General features: G+C 43.0%; 1 protein-coding gene across 4 annotated transcripts in view; it reads left to right on the top strand.

Annotated features, from left to right (window-relative positions):
- Window positions 1–2,783: 2,783 nt before the first annotated feature.
- Window positions 2,784–17,311, top strand: part of AFF1 (AF4/FMR2 family member 1) — a 211,342-nt gene continuing 196,814 nt past the window's right edge. For all 4 annotated transcript variants that reach the window (XM_030915927.1, XM_010383134.2, XM_030915925.1 and 1 more), the window contains exons 1-2: window positions 2,784–3,022; window positions 16,997–17,070. In XM_030915927.1, coding sequence (XP_030771787.1) covers window positions 17,033–17,070 — 38 coding nt within the window. In that variant the 5' untranslated portion in view covers window positions 2,784–3,022; window positions 16,997–17,032. The remainder of the gene's footprint in view (window positions 3,023–16,996; window positions 17,071–17,311) is intronic.

The following is a 17,311-nucleotide window of genomic DNA, read 5'->3' as shown; positions in this document are numbered from 1 at the left end:
TCTATCTTAATGTTGTTTTCCCTCCTCATGGGCTGTTTAGGTGCTCTGAGAATACATCCTGTGAGTGTCTATGAGTCCCAGGGGTTTTACTAATTTGTTATTAAATTTTAAGTAAAACCATGGCTGAAAATTGTCAGGTAATATCCTAGGAGCCCTTATATGAAGCAGCAGCTAAAAAGTCCCATCATCATATTCAAAAGGGAGATTTTTTTGGGGGGGGGTGTAGGGGGTTCTGTTAAAAAAAAAAAGCACCGATGTCAGAAACATGCTTCACCTTATTAGAAATATCATTTGAAATGTATGAGACTAGGTTGTCAAAATTAAGAAAGTGCTGGAATTTCACTGAGTGTGCTAAAAATGTAATTTAAGAATTTCTGTAAGGAAGATGATGGAGGAAAGTGTAGCTAACAAAGCTAAATATGTGCAACTCCATTACATAATTACTCTCCTTTTGTTTATGTCTGAAATTTAAAAAGTAGATACAAAAAAATTTTTAAAGTAGATATAGTGTAATCATTTTTTAAAATAGCCTTCTTATTGACTATTTATATAAAGTGACCCACAGAAGAAAGACATTTTATAAAATAATAACTCACTGTCATGACTATCCTTTTTTATTCATTATGAGAAAATTAATTTGATTTAGTCTTTTTAAATAGCCAGTCACCATTCAGGAAATAAATCAGGCCGGGCGCGGTGGCTCAAGCCTGTAATCCCAGCACTTTGGGAGGCCGAGACGGGCGGATCACGAGGTCAGAAGATCGAGACCATCCTGGCTAACCCGGTGAAACCCCGTCTCTACTAAAAAATACAAAAAACTAGCCGGGCGACGTGGCGGGCGCCTGTGGTCCCAGCTACTCGGGAGGCTGAGGCAGGAGAATGGCGGGAACCCGGGAGGCGGAGCTTGCAGTGAGCTGAGATCCGGCCACTGTACTCCAGCCTGGGCGACAGAGCGAGACTCTGTCTCAAAAAAAAAAAAAAAAAAAAAAAAAAAAAAAAAAAAAAGGAAATAAATCAATAGAAATGTGTATTGGAATTACTTATTCACTTGCTTGTTTCTGCTACCACACTGGAATGTCATGAAAATAGGAGCTCTGTCTTTGTCATCAATATGGCTTGTCACCTAGCACACTGCCTTAAGAATATTTATATAAATGGAATGAGCTACTCTCTGAACCAAAGTTACATCATCTTCAACAAAATTTTTGCAAAATTACCTTCTTCAATTCCAAAGGCAGGAAAATAAAATTATCACACTTCCACTGTCAACATCATTTACTAAGTTGACCACAGTTTGAAGAGCCCTATAGGAGATACTATGGGATGATACAAAAAGAACACAAAAAAGGAAAACATTTTAGATAGAAGCGGTAAAAGTTTTCAGATTATATTACCATGCTAATATATGTTTCACAATGAAATGTATTCATTATATAGCAAAAACGTTAAAATATTTGTTATTGATTAGAATAGAGATCAGTCTCTGTTAGAAACCTTTAAAAGGTGCACAACACTTTGTAAGAGGTGACTACTGTCCCATCCTGCTCAGGGATGACCAAAACTTTCATCCTAGATAGAAACACCACCAGGTTTCATCAGGGACACCTTAATTATTTTAGCTGTCTAGGTAAACCAATCTCCCGATAGGAGGATATGGAGTAGGGTGAAGAGTTATATTTTGGAAAACAATCCACGGAAAATTAAGTCAAGTAACCAAAGGTTTAATTTGGAATTGCAAATATCCATCAATTAGGTTTTCAATTATGTGGACAATAAAAGAGTTGAGGCGCAGAGCAGCAGAGACCAAATTAAAAAGAGGAAAGAATAGAAGGCAGGGAGGGGCTTATTTGCATACATTATACCAATTTACATTACATATTATATTAAATTTAAGTAAGGTGCTTTTCTTCATCCAAATAATTTCACCCATTTTAAACTATAAAATATTGGAGGTGAAATCTCATCTAGGCCATTTGATGTAATCTTTCTGCGTCCCTTTCAGGAAGGAAGGTGCAACCACACAATGAAGACAGCCTGTTGCTTTCCTTGGTATGTTCACAACAGGAACAGGAATCGGGCAGCGACTTAACTAGACCTGAAGTTTCCCCTTCTTCCCAACGGTCTATTTGTCAAAGCCCCCTGAACCTATTAGAATTTTCTGAGGTTGGGCTGGTGGAGGGCAGAAACCCGGAGGCTACATTCAGGAGACCTGGTTTCCCATGCCACTTAGTAGCCTGTGACATTGAGCACAACACTTACTTTTCAGCGCTTCGGTTTCATTATTTGGGAAATGGGAACAATATATCTGTTTTATAAGATTGTTGTGAAGATAAAACAGGCCTGTGTGTGAAAGGCCTTTTCTAAATTGTAAAGCGCTCCCCAGATGTTAGTTATTATCTCCTTTAAAGGGCACAGAATCTGTTTCAATAGTACAGGAGGCTGCAAAAAGGCTTCTTGACACTTTTTGCTCAGCACTTGACCCTGAGCTTAATCTCGCCGTAAAGTGAAAGGGTTCTTGCGCCCCTACAGCAACCCGGGGCAGGATCACCCTCGCGACCGGGGCGGTCACTGCCGTATTCCGTCCTGAGCTGCCGCTCCCCCACGATCCTCCCACCAATCCCGGGAGGGCCGCGACGTCCCTGGCCGCTTGGGTGGCGCCAGCTAGAGGGCTCGGGCCGGGGCGGAACCCGGTACCGCGGCTTGGGAGAAGGTGGGGGCGGGGTGAGGGGCGGGGCCTCGCGCGGAGGGCGTGGCCTCGGGGCGTCCCGGGCGGCCGGCGCACGGAGCTTCCCAGCCAGCTAGCGAGCGACGGGCGCGCGCAGCCCCTGCGCACTCGGCCGCCGCCTGCGCGCGTTGCGGCCGCAGCTGCACCCTTTCCTCCGCGGTTCCGCAGCCGATCCCCGGCAGGACGCGCTCCTTTGCGTTGTCTGCACTCGCGCCCCTTCCCACCGCAACAGGTCAGGGGAGGGCGGAGGTGACGAGGGCGCCCGACCCGGGACTAGAGGACGGAAGGGTCTGGAAGGTGAGCGCAGCCCTGCGCCCCCCAGGGCTGGGAGTCGGTCTGCCTGGCCCCCGACGCCGCCGCCGCGGACTTCTCGGAAGCCTAGGCTCTCCCCGCCTCTCTGCCGGCTTCCCAGCAAGCTGACTCAAGTCGCTGGCTTTCCCACTTTTCCGGTGGGAGCCTTCGGGGAGAACGGGCGAGGGCGCAGAGCTCTCACTGCCCTACTTGCGATCCCGCGGCAGGTAGCGCGTAGAAAAACGGGACGGGGACACGGGCAGATACTCATGCGCCTTCCTCACCCCCAGCCCCCAAATCGGACGTTTGCCTGTGCACCCCGCGTTTTGTGGAGAGCTGTCCTTCCCTGAGTTGCGTAATGAGTCCCAGAAGTTTCTCGGGGGGAGGGGCGGGGAAAATCGGGATTCTTCTCTCCTGCACCCCGGGACCCTCCCCTGTGCCTGTTCTGGAGAGAGATGAGGGCTTCCCTTCGCATCTCACTGAGAGCAGGAGGGAGGCGTGTGTCGGTGGTCCGTAGTCTCTGGGGAGGAGTTGGAGCCACATTCTGAGACTTACTTCTGGGACAGAGGGAGAGGCGTCTTCAGAGTGTGGGACTGGTTAATTTCTCCTGATAATGCTTTTTTCCCTCGGGTGTTCCATCCTCTGTGACCGTCGCACCCCTACTCTCCGACGGTGCGAGCGCCGGAGCCGGGGATTGAGAGGGGAGAGAAGGTGGAGAGTGTGAATCACACGTTACCTTAGTGTGATGGTAGTTACATTAATGGAGCTGCGACGGGCCTGAGGGCGGTTCGATACCGTCCTGATAGTTTTCTCTTCCCGGAGCTTCTCCACCACCAGCACCCGCATATTGTTATGCAAATCATCCCGGGAAGGCACTTGGCTTTGGAGGTGGAGATGTGTCTGAATATCCTGTGAACCAGTCTCTGTTGGGGGGGGGAAGGCCTTGCAGCCAAGTGATTTGTTTTATTTAAGGGCGGAGCGGAGATAATTTTAACCCCCCCTTCGTGCACGTTGTGGGGTGTGACTTACGGGGAAACCAGACTGATTAAAAACCTTCAGTGCAAACCTGTAAATTAAGGCGAAGACCCAGTGTTCCCTGGGACAGTTGCAAAGTGAGAAGAGCTCAGAAACTGAGGCACAGGAAACATTAGGTAGGAGTCTGAGAGGCGTGGAGAATTTGGCTTGTGCAAGATTATTTCAGAGCAAGGTCCTGCGGTGTGTGTAGAAGGTAGGTGGCCGTGGGATACTTCTCTCAGACCTGAGTAGTGTCGGCCTCTGGGTGGGGATAAAAGTCACGAAAAAGACCTTTGGACCCAAGAGCCTAGGTTTATTTCTCTGGGACTGAAGAATACCTAGGCATGGCCCTGTTTCAATGTTTACTTCCTCTGTCTAATGTATTTCCTTAGCTCGCCTTTCATCTTTAGTGGGAAGGATTCCTTGAGTGGATGTTCTGGAAGTAGATTCACAGGAGAATGGAAAACTCTGGATGGTTTGCCTGCTTTAATTTCAAGGTGTTGTCTCTTGTGGATGTTGGAAGGTATTGTACTTGAATATTTGAAGATAAATATGCAGAAAACCAGTGGTGAGAACTAAAGGAAAACGATCCAAGGGAAGACGAGGAGAGAAAGCAAGAGAATACATAAGTAGTACGTAAAACTAGAGAAACTCATTTGAATTAAGCTATTTTTACGGAGAGAACTAAGGAAATAATTTGGGATAGATTTGGTCACTTTGAGACAAATAGAGATTGAAGAGTGGGACTTTTGGGGAAAATGAGTTTAGATATTGGAGAGTTTTCTTTTTTCAAATATAACTTACAAGGATGATGAGGCTGGAGATGTGGGACTTGCAGGTGTGCTGCTGTGAATTTTTTGCTTTTCACCTGCAAGAAAATGAACTGTTAAATATTAATCTGCCTTATTCATTCACTGTAACAATTGAATTTGTGTCTTTGGCTTTTGCTTAACTCTTCAACTTTGCAAAAATATAATTTTGAAGAATAACAGTGTGTTAAATTAGCATACAAAGATCATTTAGAGATTGAAAATTTATGACAGAAGTCCAGGCCATTTTAAACATTGCTTTCTCCTACATACATAACAGGCATGCATTTTTTGCCACCAGAATCACTAATCTACTATAGGGTAATAAGACCATGTCAAAACTAGCTGTCTCTTCTGTTTCCTCTCCGGTTTAACTGAATTTCGGAGAGCTGGTTGAGGTGAAAGTTACTTTTTTAATTGACTGAGATACTTGCTTAATTAGATTTTGGATTAAATTTGGAAGAGACTATTCAATTAAAATACATATATATGAGTTATGTCTTTATCAGACACCTCTACAAGTCACTTTGTTTATTTATTTTTGAGACAGGTTCTTACTCTGTCACCTAGGCTGGTGTGCAGTGGCACAATCATAGCTCACTGCAACCTCCAACTCCTGGGCTCATGGGATCCTCCCTCCTCAGCCTCCCAAATAGCTGGGATTACAAGCATGTGTCACCATGCCCGGCTAATTTAAAAAATCTTTTGGTAGAGATGGATTGGGGTGGGGAGGAGGGTCTGCCTGTGTTACCCAGGTGGGTCTTGAACTCCTGGCTCGAGCAGTCCTTCCACTTTTGCCTCCCCAAGTGCTGAGATTACAGGTGGAAGTCACCATGCCTGGCCTACAAGTCACTTTAGCCAGGTGATTGTGTAGTTGAAGTTTCATATTGCCTTGAAAGTTGAAAAGAGGGGTGAAAAAATTGAGCTTAGAAAGGGTAAGCTTGTTTTCAATATTTTTTTGAAAAGCTGATGGAGTTCTATGTTCAACTCTGTAATTTGTGGGCCCAAAGTTCCTTTATTTCAGGGCTCTAGACCATTAACTAATTTTGGGGGAGATTGAGAAAGTATGTTGGAGAGAGTGCAAATTAAGGAACCTCAATGGGGCCGGGCGCAGTGGCTCATGCCTGTAATCCCAGCATTTTGGGAGGCCAAGGCGGGTGGATCACTTGAGGTCAGGGGTTCGAGACCAGCCTGACCAACATGGCGAAACCCTATCTCTACTGAAAATACAAAAATTAGCTGGGCATGATGGTGTGCTCCTGTAATTCCACCTACTTGGGAGGCTAAGGCAGGAAAGTCGCTTGAACCCAGGAGGCGGAGGTTGCAGTGAGCCGAGATCATGCCACTGCACTCCAGTCTGGGCCACAGAGCAAGACTCCATCTCAAAAAAAAATAAAATAAAATAAAGTAAAATAAAGGAAAAGGAAAAAAGGAACTGTATTTACCATAAGTATATAGAGTTTCATAAGTGATGTTTTCCTCATTAAATAATAAATTCAACAATAGTTTCTCTTCCCAAGTGATGTTGAATTGGCAGTTGCTTTCTAGTAGTCTCTTTTTTAAAATACACAGTAGAAGCTTATTTAATAGTGTTGATTTGGATCTTAGATTTTAAAATCGATTACATAAACTCTGTAATCCATTTATTAAAATTCTGCCACAGCATGAAAATAAATGTGAAATATGTGGCTGTTTGTAGGTACACATCCATTATTCCTGATTGTTTATATCTGGGCAACAGATTGTTATAGACTTGACACCATGAGAATCCCAAGGTCATCAGGGTTGCTAATAGGAGTTTCTGTTGTATGCCTTAGGACAGAACTTTAGTAGTATTCCCGAAGGGAAGAAAATCAGCTGATTTTCTTAAATTATCTGGCCCATTTTAAACATGACTAAGGATTTCTTGCTAGAGTGACTTTTTCCTATTAAAAGACTGAGATTATTGTGACAAATAGTGCCTGAAGGAATCAATTACGTCATTAATATAATGTCTCATATTCATTCCTAATACCGTGTAAGTATTGAGTAGCTTCTGTGAGCCAGACAGTATCCTAAGCGTTGGAGAAATTGTGATGGTAACATGATGAAGAAAGAAAATGGGCCTATGCAGATGGAACTTATATTGGCACTTCACTGTTTACCAACAGCTTTCACATGGCATAATCATTTAAGCCTAATCGTGACTCTGAAATTGGAATTCATTTTCCATTTTAAAATCAGGAAATTGAGTTGAAGAAGTTAAGTGACTTGACTCTGTGACTCAAAGCCTGGTGCCCTTTCTACTATGGTACACGGTGTTGGCTATGTTGATGTGTGGTTTCCTGTTTTTCAAGAATTACAGCTTGACTCTAAAATATAAATAGTGTTTCTCCTTGGGTAAGTAATTCTTTCTGGTCATTATGGGAATAAAAACAAGTATTTTCATTTAGGATTTTGAACATTTGTGCCTCCAAAGGAAAAAATTATGCAAACCTATTTAACAGACACATGGTGCTTATTTGCACTAGATAAGAATCCTTACCTTTCTAAAAATTAAATACAGGGCCTTACAGACTGGCTGCCTTAGTGCTTGAAAACTGTTATTCACCTTGTGAAAGCTCAGTTTATAAATTTTTGAGAGCATATCCCTATGAAAATCAGGACATACTCATACCATTTCCTCCTCTCTTATAGATACAGTGAATATGTGCAGTCTGGCAGTAGTTCTCAGACCTATAATGTACTCCTGAAAGGCTTATGAAAACACAGATGTGCTCCTCTTACCCATCCCCCGAGTTTCTGATCCAGCAGGTCTAGGGTAATGCCCAAGAATTTGCATGTGTAACGTGTTCGCGGCCGATATTGATGCTGTTATTTCTGGAACAACACTTTGAGAACCACTGCGGTATAGCGGAGAGTTTAAAAAGGTTTCTGAGTCAGACAGCTTGGGTTTGAATCTTGGATATGCTATCTACTAAGCTGTCAGACCTTAGGCAAATTACTTTTTTCAAGAACTATGAAGGCTGACCGAGCAATGCTGCTTATGCCTGTAATTCTGGCACTTTGGGAGGCAGAGGCAAAAGGGTCATTTGAGCCCAGGAAATTTGAGACTAGCCTGGACAACAAAGTGAGACCCCCTTCTTTAAACAACAGCAACAACACCTGTGAAGTCTCAGATTTTACTCTTCTCTCAAGCTAACTAACCTGCCACAGTTTCATGGACCCCTGGGTTAGAGAGGAATGAATGACTTTATCACTCATCAAGATAGCTGCAGCCAGAATATCAACATTTTCTTACTCTGGTTTCCTAAGCCCCCATTTTCCAAAGGGTTATGGAAAGAGAGGAAGAGAGCCAAGTGACACATGCGAAAACAGTGGGTTGCATTAACAGGAAGGGAATCCTGAGTTTAGGGAATCCTAATCTTTTTTTGTGTGTGTGAGACAGTGTCTCACTCTGTTGCCCAGCCTGGAGTGCAGTGGTGCAGTCTCGTCTCACTGCAACCTTAGCCTCCCAGGTTTAAGCAGTTCTCCTGCCTCAGCCACTCGAATAGCTGGGATCACAGGCATGTGTCACCACGCCCACCTAATTTTTGTATTTTTAGTAGAGAGGGGGTTTCACCACGTTGGCCATACTAGTCTTGAACTCCTTACCTCAGGTGACCCACCTGCCTCAGCCTCCCAAAGTGCTGGGATTACAGATGTGAGCCGCTGCGCCTGGCCTCCCTAGTCTTTTATAATTGTCAGTAAGCATATTTGCTCTTCACAGGGAGATTTTATCTTGTTCTTGTTGTTGTTTTTTTTTCCTAATCATTAGAACCCGTGAAGGGAGGGGCTGGGTGGGCATGGTGGCTCATGCCTCTAATCCCAGCACTTTGGAAGGCTAAGGTGGGTGGTCAAGGCTAAGGTCTTGAGGTCAAGAGTTTGAGACCAGCTTAGCCAACATGGTGAAACCCTGTCTCTACTAAAAATACAAAAATTAGCCGGGTATCGTGGTGGACACCTGTAGTCCCAGCTACTCGGGAGGCTGAGGGAGGAGAATTGTTTGAACCGGGCAGCAGAGGTTGCAGTGAGCAGAGATCGAGATTGTGCCACTGCACTCCAGCGTGGGTGACAGAACGTGACTCCGTTTCAAAACAAACAAAACCTGTGAAGGGAGAGTTTTATCTTGATTATACTGCATAGTAAACATGCTGCCCTTAGTGCTAGGACACTATCCCTACTTTCCAAGGCTATTCGCCATACAAACATCTTTAAAGATAATTTGGAACAGCCGGGTGCAGTGGCTCATGCCTGTAATCGTAGCACTTTGGTAGGATGATGTGGGAGGATTGCATGAGCTCATGAGTTTGAGACTAGCCTGAGCAACATAGTGGGATCTCATCTCCACAAAAATTAAAAAAAAAAAAAAAAATAGCCAGATGGGCTGGCCACAGTGGCTCATGCCTATAAGCCCAGCACTTTGGGAGGCCAAAGTGGGTAGATCATTGAAGTCAGGATTGAGACCAGCCTGGCCAACATGGCGAAACCCTGTCTCTACTAAAAATACAAAAATTAGCCCAGCGTGGTAGCACATGCCTGTAATCCCTGCTACTCAGGAGGCTGAGGCAGGAGAATTGCTTGGGGGTGGAGGTTGCAGTGAGCCAAGATCATGCCATTGCACTCCAGCGTGGGCAACAGAGCAAGACTCTGTCTCATTAAATAAATAAATAAATAAATAAATAAATAAATAAATAAAATAAAAAATAGCTAGGCATGGTGTTGCATGCCTGTAGTCCCAGCTACTCAGGAGACTGAGGCAGGAGGATTGCTTGAGCCTTGACCTAGACTGTAGTGAGCTGAGATCCTTCCAGTGTACTCTAGCCTAGGCAACAGAACAAGACCCTGTCTCGAAAAAGATAATCTGAAACAAAACAAAGACAATTGATGCCTCTGCTTGTAAAAATATGCACAAATACCACAGACCCATGGAGAAATTGTCTCCCAACACCTTTCCAATCCTCCGTTGTTTTTTTTTTTTCCTTATAAAATGGAGCGAGCAGTATAGCAGTATCTCCTTTATTGACTACTTGAACAGATTAAAGGAACTAAGATCTGGCAAGTTCTTGGAGCAGAGCATAGTAAGTGCTACATAAATGTTTGCTATTATTATTCCTGAAGGAAGAGATTGTGTTCCAGTCTTTTTTTTTTTTTTTTTTTTATGGTAAATACTGTCTCATAAGATGAAGTAATTGGTTTACTTTGAATAAATTGCAAACTTTGAGTTTGTTCCAAGAAACTTTTGTAAGGGTCCAAATTCTGAAATGAGGACAATGCCTTATATGATATGTTGCCAGCCCACAGGGAATGAGACAGAGACATTTTCTACCAATATCCATGTGCTTTTCTGTGTTTCCCAGCTTCTTTATGGTTACACAGAATCAGGTGACTCATCTGTCCAGATAAGCAATGAGTCACAGATAAGCAATAAACATTTATTTATTTATGTAGCATAAGTCAACTCCATATAGTAGTAAGTACTATGAAAACATAGAAGTGTAGCCAGCACTGCTATTTTTCTCCTCAGTAGCCATTCCTGTTCTTGTTGTCACTAAGAGAACTTTAATTCCTAAGGGACTACATTTGTCCAGTCTTAAGTAACAGATCATGTTTGTTCTCAGCCAGTGATGACAGTTTGTATCTTGATTTACCTGCTTCCTTTAAAGCTAGAAGAGCCCAGGTGACCTAGTTCTGGTTTTTTGTTAGTCAAGATTTTTGGGAAGGATTTTCCTTTTCTGACAAAAATAGACAAATATGTCAGGCAGAGCCGCACCTTCCTCTTCCCCTTCTCTTCATGCCTTGAATGTGAATGAGATATCTCATTTATAAGCTGTACCATGACAAACATAAAGACAACATGCTAAATAGGCAGAGCAGAAAAAGTCAGAGTTCCTGATGCCCTCATTGCATAGCTAACAGGATGCCAAGTAGCCACCCTCTTCTAGACTTTCTATAGGAGAAACATAAACTTCTATTAATTTAAGCAGTTGTTACTTGCAGCTAAACACATTCCTAACCCATATAGTAAGCATAATGGAGTAGAGAGTACTCTACTCCATTATGGCTGGAGAGAGTCCTTGAGGGACAGCATTGTTACATTAGCTTTGAGAGTCAGTGAAGGCCTCTCTGAGAATGTGTCATTGAGCTGAGTGCCTAATGATCAGAGGGAGCCAACAACATGTGGGATGTGTACTTGAGTGTAGGGTAGCTCCAGAACCCCACTGAACAAAACTTCAAAGGGAAGAAGAGATAGTTGGGGAAATTGTATTCCTTTATGGATTTCTGAGCTTGTGAGGTCCATATGTATTGAGAGCCTAGAGGAACTGTAGATGATCAGATCAGTTTGGGGTCCTGGGAGATTATGATCTCTCCCAGGGGGTAGATCTCTCTACTTGGAGTAGAGTTCTAGAGAATCAGACTAAAACAGAATGTATGACCCATGACTTATCCCTGACACGTTGCCTATTACCAAGAGACTGTTATTCCTGGGTAAAGGAGAAGTATAGATGATGAGGAACTAAACAGCTTACAGGCCTCTGGTCTCTGGACAGAGTAATTTTTCTCATATTCTCCTTTGGAAGTTAGATTGTGGTCCTGGGACTGGGGAACTACTTGCTCTGTTTGTCCAGTTGAAAGGTTCCCAGGCTGGGCACAGTTGCTCACACCTGTAATACCAGCATTTTCGGGACCAGCCTGGACAACATGGCAAACTCCTGTCTCTACAAAAATACAAAAATTAGCCAGGTACGGTGGCTCATGCCTGTAATCCCAGCACTCTGGGAGGGCAGATCACCTGAGGTTGGGAGTTTGAGACCAGCCTGACCAACATGGAGAAACCCTGTCTCTACTAAAAATACAAAAAAATCAGCTGGGCATGATGGTGCATGCCTGTAATCCCAGGTAGTCTAGAGGCTAAGGCAGGAGAATCGCTTGAACCCCGAAGCAGAGGTTGTAGTGAACCAAGATCATGCCATTGCACTCCAGCCTGGGCAACAAGAGTGAAACTCTGCCTCAAAAACAAAACAAAACAAAACAAAAAAATTAGCCGGGCATGGTGGCACACATCTGTAGTCCCAGTTACTCTGAAGGCTGAGGTGGAAGGTTTGCTTGAGTTCAGAAGGTGGAGGTTGTAGTGAGCCATGACTGTGCCACTGCACTCCAGCCTGGGCGACAGAGCAAGACTCAGTTAAAAAAAAAAAAAAGAAAATAAAGCTTCCCTAGTGTACGGAGTTGCCGCAGCACATGGTTTGACCAGCCAAAAAAATAACTAGAACAACTACTACCATTTATTGAATGTTTACCATGAGCCAGTCATTGTGCTAAGACTTTTACAAATATTATTTTATGTCACCCGACAACAATCCCATGAAGTCCTGTATTACTGATAAAAAAGCTGAGGCCTTAGAGAAGAAGAATAATTCTCTGGAGGTTTTTTTTTTTTTTTGACAGAGTCTCGCTCTGTCACCCAGAATGGAGTGCAGTGGACTCCGCTCACTGCAAGCTGCATCTCATGGATTCATGCCATTCTCCTGTCTTACCCCCCAAGTAGCTGGAACTACAGGCGCCCAACGCCACACAGGGCTACATTTTTTTATTTTTATTTTTAGTAGAGACAGGGTTTCACCGTGTTAACCAGGATGGTCTCAATCTCTTGACCTCGTGATTTGCCCGCCTTGGTCTCCCAAAGAGCTGGGATTACAGGCGTGAGCCACTGCATCCGGCCTGGAGGTCTTATAGCTGGTTGCAAAGCGGATCTTCTACCAGCATGTCATAAAGACTCTTGAGAGTAGATTCCCCAGAGTGTACTAGGTTTGGAGGCACTTAATGACCTAAGTGAACAGAATATTTCAAAACATCTTGAGTCACTTTTTATATTCATCTTCTCTCTTTTTTTCTCTCTCTATATGTATGTGGTGTGAGTGTCCATAAAAGTTACATATATGTGTATATACTCACACATGTATGTGTGTATACACATTCTTGAATTGTGAATTGTTTATTTGGGGAAGAAAAGCAATTTGATACACATGACACTTTAATTTCTGAATAAATTTGGTAAGCAAGAGAAGGAGGACTATAGAAGGGTCACTTAGTAATGTACATTCCTGCCATGGAACATTCCAAAATGAAATAAAGTTTGCATCATTCACATAAAATTTAATGTGGATATAGCTGCTACGATGTGTCAGTGTGCTAGGTATTTTAGCTCGGTGATACGATATATGCTTCTCCGTTACTCTAGGTAGGAAGCGCTCCGTTTTACACGTAGGGGCGCAGAGGCTGATAGAGCTTAACTTGTCCAAGGCGATCATGCAGCTCACTTGAGCCTAGCGTCTTTCTGCTGTACAAGCACTACTCTGTTTTTAAATAGAGCCAAGTTAGTATCTTCCCTATTTTCTTTTCCTTTTTTTTTTTTTTTTTTTTTTTTTTTTTTGAGGCAGGGCCTTGCTCTTTCACATAGGCTGAAGTGTAGTGGTGTGATCATAGCTCGCTGTAGCCTCCACCTCCGGGGTTCGAGCTACCCTCTCACCTTAGCCTTTTGAGTAGCTGGGACCACAGACATGTGCCACCTTGCCCAGCCTTTCCCAATTTTTTTTTTTTTTTTTTTTTTTAATAAGACAGGGTCTTGCTCTGTTACCCAGGTTGCAGTGCAGTGGCACAGATCACGGTTCACTGCAGCCTCCTCCTTCCTGGGCTCAACCTATCCTCCTGCCTCAGCCTCCTCAGTAGCTAGGACTACAGGCATGTGCCACCATGCCCAGCTAATTGTTTTATTTTTTGTAGAGACAAGATGTCAGTATGTTGCGAGGGCTGATCCTGAACTTAAGTAGTCCTCCTACCTCGGCCTCCCAAAGTGTTGGGATTACAGGCGTGAGCCACCATGCTTGGCCCTTGGAGGATTATATTGAAAGATTGATATCATAACAGAATAAAAGGTGAAGATGCCCTTTTACATCTCCTGCTCTGGCCTCTTCACTAAATCTCTTCCCTTTCCAGAAAACTACTATTAACAGTTTGGTATATGCTATTCCAAACTTTGTGTGTATGCATAAACTTAATAATAAAGCATTAAACAAACAAACAAAAAACTTGGCTCACATTGTACATTTTATTTAGATCTGCTTAGATAAACCTATGTGGTTCTTTTTGATGTTTTAAGGCATCTCATTATGATGTATCATAATTAGCCATTTTTAAAATGATATGTATTAGGTTGTTACCAGTTTTCTTACTCTTACAAGCAATATTTTATTGCACATACCTCCTCGTACACATGTGACTGTATTTTAAGGAATGATTCCTTAAAGGAGAATTGCTAAATTGAAGCATACGCTAAATTCCTTTCTTAGTGGTGGTTTAGAATAATAATTTCCTGACTATAGTAGGCCACCATTTGAACCTAACATAACCTAATATTCATAACGTATTGTAGTGTGTATCTGGGCTCTTCATACAGCTGTGGAAATCACACATCACCCTCAACAGCCTTGCTTAGGCTGACTTTGATCCTTGTTGTGAGACACAACTGAGGTATCAGTCAGTAATCTCATGATGCAGTCTTCCTGCCCCTCTCTCCCTCTGTGGGGAAAGATCAAGCCTCTCACGAAGTTAAGGGTTTTAGTTGCACAGATAGGTCCCTGGCTGTGTCCAGGGGCTCGATTCCTCAGAAGCTATGGTCTCTCTCACTTTGAACCCCATTCACCTACCCAAGAATCTGTAGTGCTCCTGAGCGGTGAGACCTAGGGCATTGCTCACTCCTTCCGTCTTCTACTTATCAGTCTCGAGGACCCTTTTTCATTACAGATCTCCATGGCTTGCCCCTCACTTTAAGTCTTTGCTCAAATGTTGTGTTCTCTGACCACCCTACATAAAACTGCAGTACCCTACCTTGATTCCTCTCTGCACTCTATACTCCCATTTTGCTTTTCTAACATCTATTTTACTGAATGTGTCTTTGCTTACCTTCTGTAGTATGTAAGCTCAGTGGTAGCAAGAGTCTTTTCTTCACTCTATTTATTTTTTTGTGTGTGTTTTGAGACAGGGCCTTGCTGTGTTACCCAGGCTGGAGGGCAGTGGTGCAATCTCAGCTCACTGCAACCTACATCACCCCCGCAGCTGCCCCCACCTGCATCCCTACTCAAGCAATCCTCCCACCTCAGCCTCCTGAGTAGAGTAGCTGGGACCACAGGCATGCACCACCACACCTGGCCATTTATTTTTATTTTTAGCAGAGACGGGGTCTTGTCATGTTGCCCAGGCTGGTCTTGAACTGAGCACAAGCATTCAGCCCACCCTGGTCTCCCAAAGTGCTGGGATTACAGGATTGAGCCACCACATCCGGCCCACTCTCTTTTTTCTTAGTACCTGGCTTAGAGCAGATACTCAGGATACATTTGTTGGTTCTGTCAGTCAGTGAACAAACAAGTGAACTCAGGACCCCTCTCAGATTGATAGCCACCCAACAGCCCAACCTGTCTCCTTTCCCACTGTTATCACTGTCCACCAAAGAGCCCTAGGGGTGGGTGCTATTGGGTTGAAAGCAGGTTGAGCATCTTCATTGGGAGGGTCATGTGAGGAACTGCCATCAGGGACTCTTCAGGTGCCTCCACAGAAGTGTTATGAAGAATAATGCCAACAGGAATGCAATAGTGTTTTATTGATCACTTACTGTGTGCCAGCCCTGCAAGTCAGGAGAGAGAAAGTGTGAGCAGCAAAGGCAGGGGTAGAGCGAGGGATGCAGAGAAAGAGAAAAAGGAGAAAGTGAGCGATAGTAAGTGGTGAGGAAAGGGGAGGGAGAAGAGTGGGGATTGAGTTGGAGAATTGAGAAAACTTGCCTAGGGGGCCACTATTGCTGGTCAGAGGAGTGACACATGTTTGACCCTGAAAAGCAGATCTCTGCTAGTGTGAGTTAACTAGAATATTTGCAACATCCATGCTGCAGTCTTTTGAAAGAGGAGATAGAATGACAAATTATGTCTGCTAGTATGGAAACATTGTAGTTAGCAAGTCAGCAATTTAAATTGCATGGAGAGGGAGATAAAAGACCTTATCAGGGGTAAGAATAGAGCTATCAAGGACTATATTCAGTGTTTCAACCTCAGCCAAAATTGTAACAGCCTCTTAAACAGAGGTAAGTTAAAATGATTACAAATTTAATGTGTGTTTCCATTTGTATCAAATGGTTTGTCGAGTCTGTACTAAGATAATTTAGTAACATACCTTTGCCTTAAGGATGTTTGAAAAGTAAAACAAACTATTTAATGCAAGTTAGGATAAGTGTAGTCAATTTATAAATACTCACTAGAGAGGGAAAAGGAAACAGCTGTAGACAGTGTTAACCATAAGAAGAGGCTGTGTCCAGAGTTACACAAGATAGTAGCAAGACTATCTGCCCAGATTGGATACTAATTTTTCCCCAAAATTCAGTCTTGTTTTGAAAGAATGCTCAGTAGTTGTTTTATTTGGGTTTTGTTTTGTTTTGATTAAGTACCTTTAATGAGTGGAAGTAAAATCTTAAGATTGATTGTTACCAGGACCCACTTTTCTTGTTAAGTGTTGCATTCTCCTGTGAGAATGACCTGTTGATTTCCTTTCTCTTGCATACTTGACACTCTTAACTTTTCTTCCTTTTAATTCTAGTGAGGATGCTGACACAACCTGTGACCTTAGGCAAATTATTTAAAACTGAGTCTACTTTTTTTTTTTTTTTATGATTTTGAGTCTCCATTTTCTTATCTATAAAATAGGATATTAGTATCTGCCTTGCAACTGTATTATAATGTATTAATGAAATGCCATTTTTCAAAGGGCTTATTTATATTTAACACAATGCTTGGCACAAAGTAGGCACCAGGGGAATGGTATTTCCTTTTCTCCTCCCCCTCCTCCTTATGGTAAACTTGTGCACATTGTTCTCTTGCTGAAATGGCTTTGAGAAGCAGCCTCACAGTTAAAAGTGCAATTGGCCTTTGATATATACTAGAGAGTTTATTCATGCAACTTGGGAATTGGAGAACCATTTTCTAATTCAAATGAGAACTTGGAATTCTGTCTCCAGGAAAACTTCTTACAGGTCATGTGTATCCCTGAATTTACCCACAGGCTAATGTTCACTGGCTGCTGTTTGTTTCTCTTTCAGATGAACAGACTTGCCACTTTCCACTGACTGGAAACAATGGCATTTACGGAAAGAGTCAACAGCGGTGGCAACAGGTAAGCGTGGAATCTATGATTCAAAGACATGCTGATATTTAATTTTATAATCTACTTTTCAATGAATAAGTTTGGTCTTTTTCAGTTTTGCAACTTAAGAACTCACTGGTGCAGGAAAATGTTTGAAATGTTCAGTTTTCTCTACATGAAGTCAAACTTGTTGGACTGGCTACATATTGTCTTTTAAATCTAGCAATTGCCGAGTCTGTTAACTCATTTTTAAAAAATGTAGATGTTAATT

This window comes from Rhinopithecus roxellana, chromosome 2, assembly GCF_007565055.1.
Source record: "Rhinopithecus roxellana isolate Shanxi Qingling chromosome 2, ASM756505v1, whole genome shotgun sequence".
NCBI lineage: Eukaryota > Metazoa > Chordata > Mammalia > Primates > Cercopithecidae > Rhinopithecus > Rhinopithecus roxellana.
The sequence above is the reverse complement of the archived record's forward strand: the minus strand, read 5'-3'. Positions and strand labels throughout refer to the sequence as shown.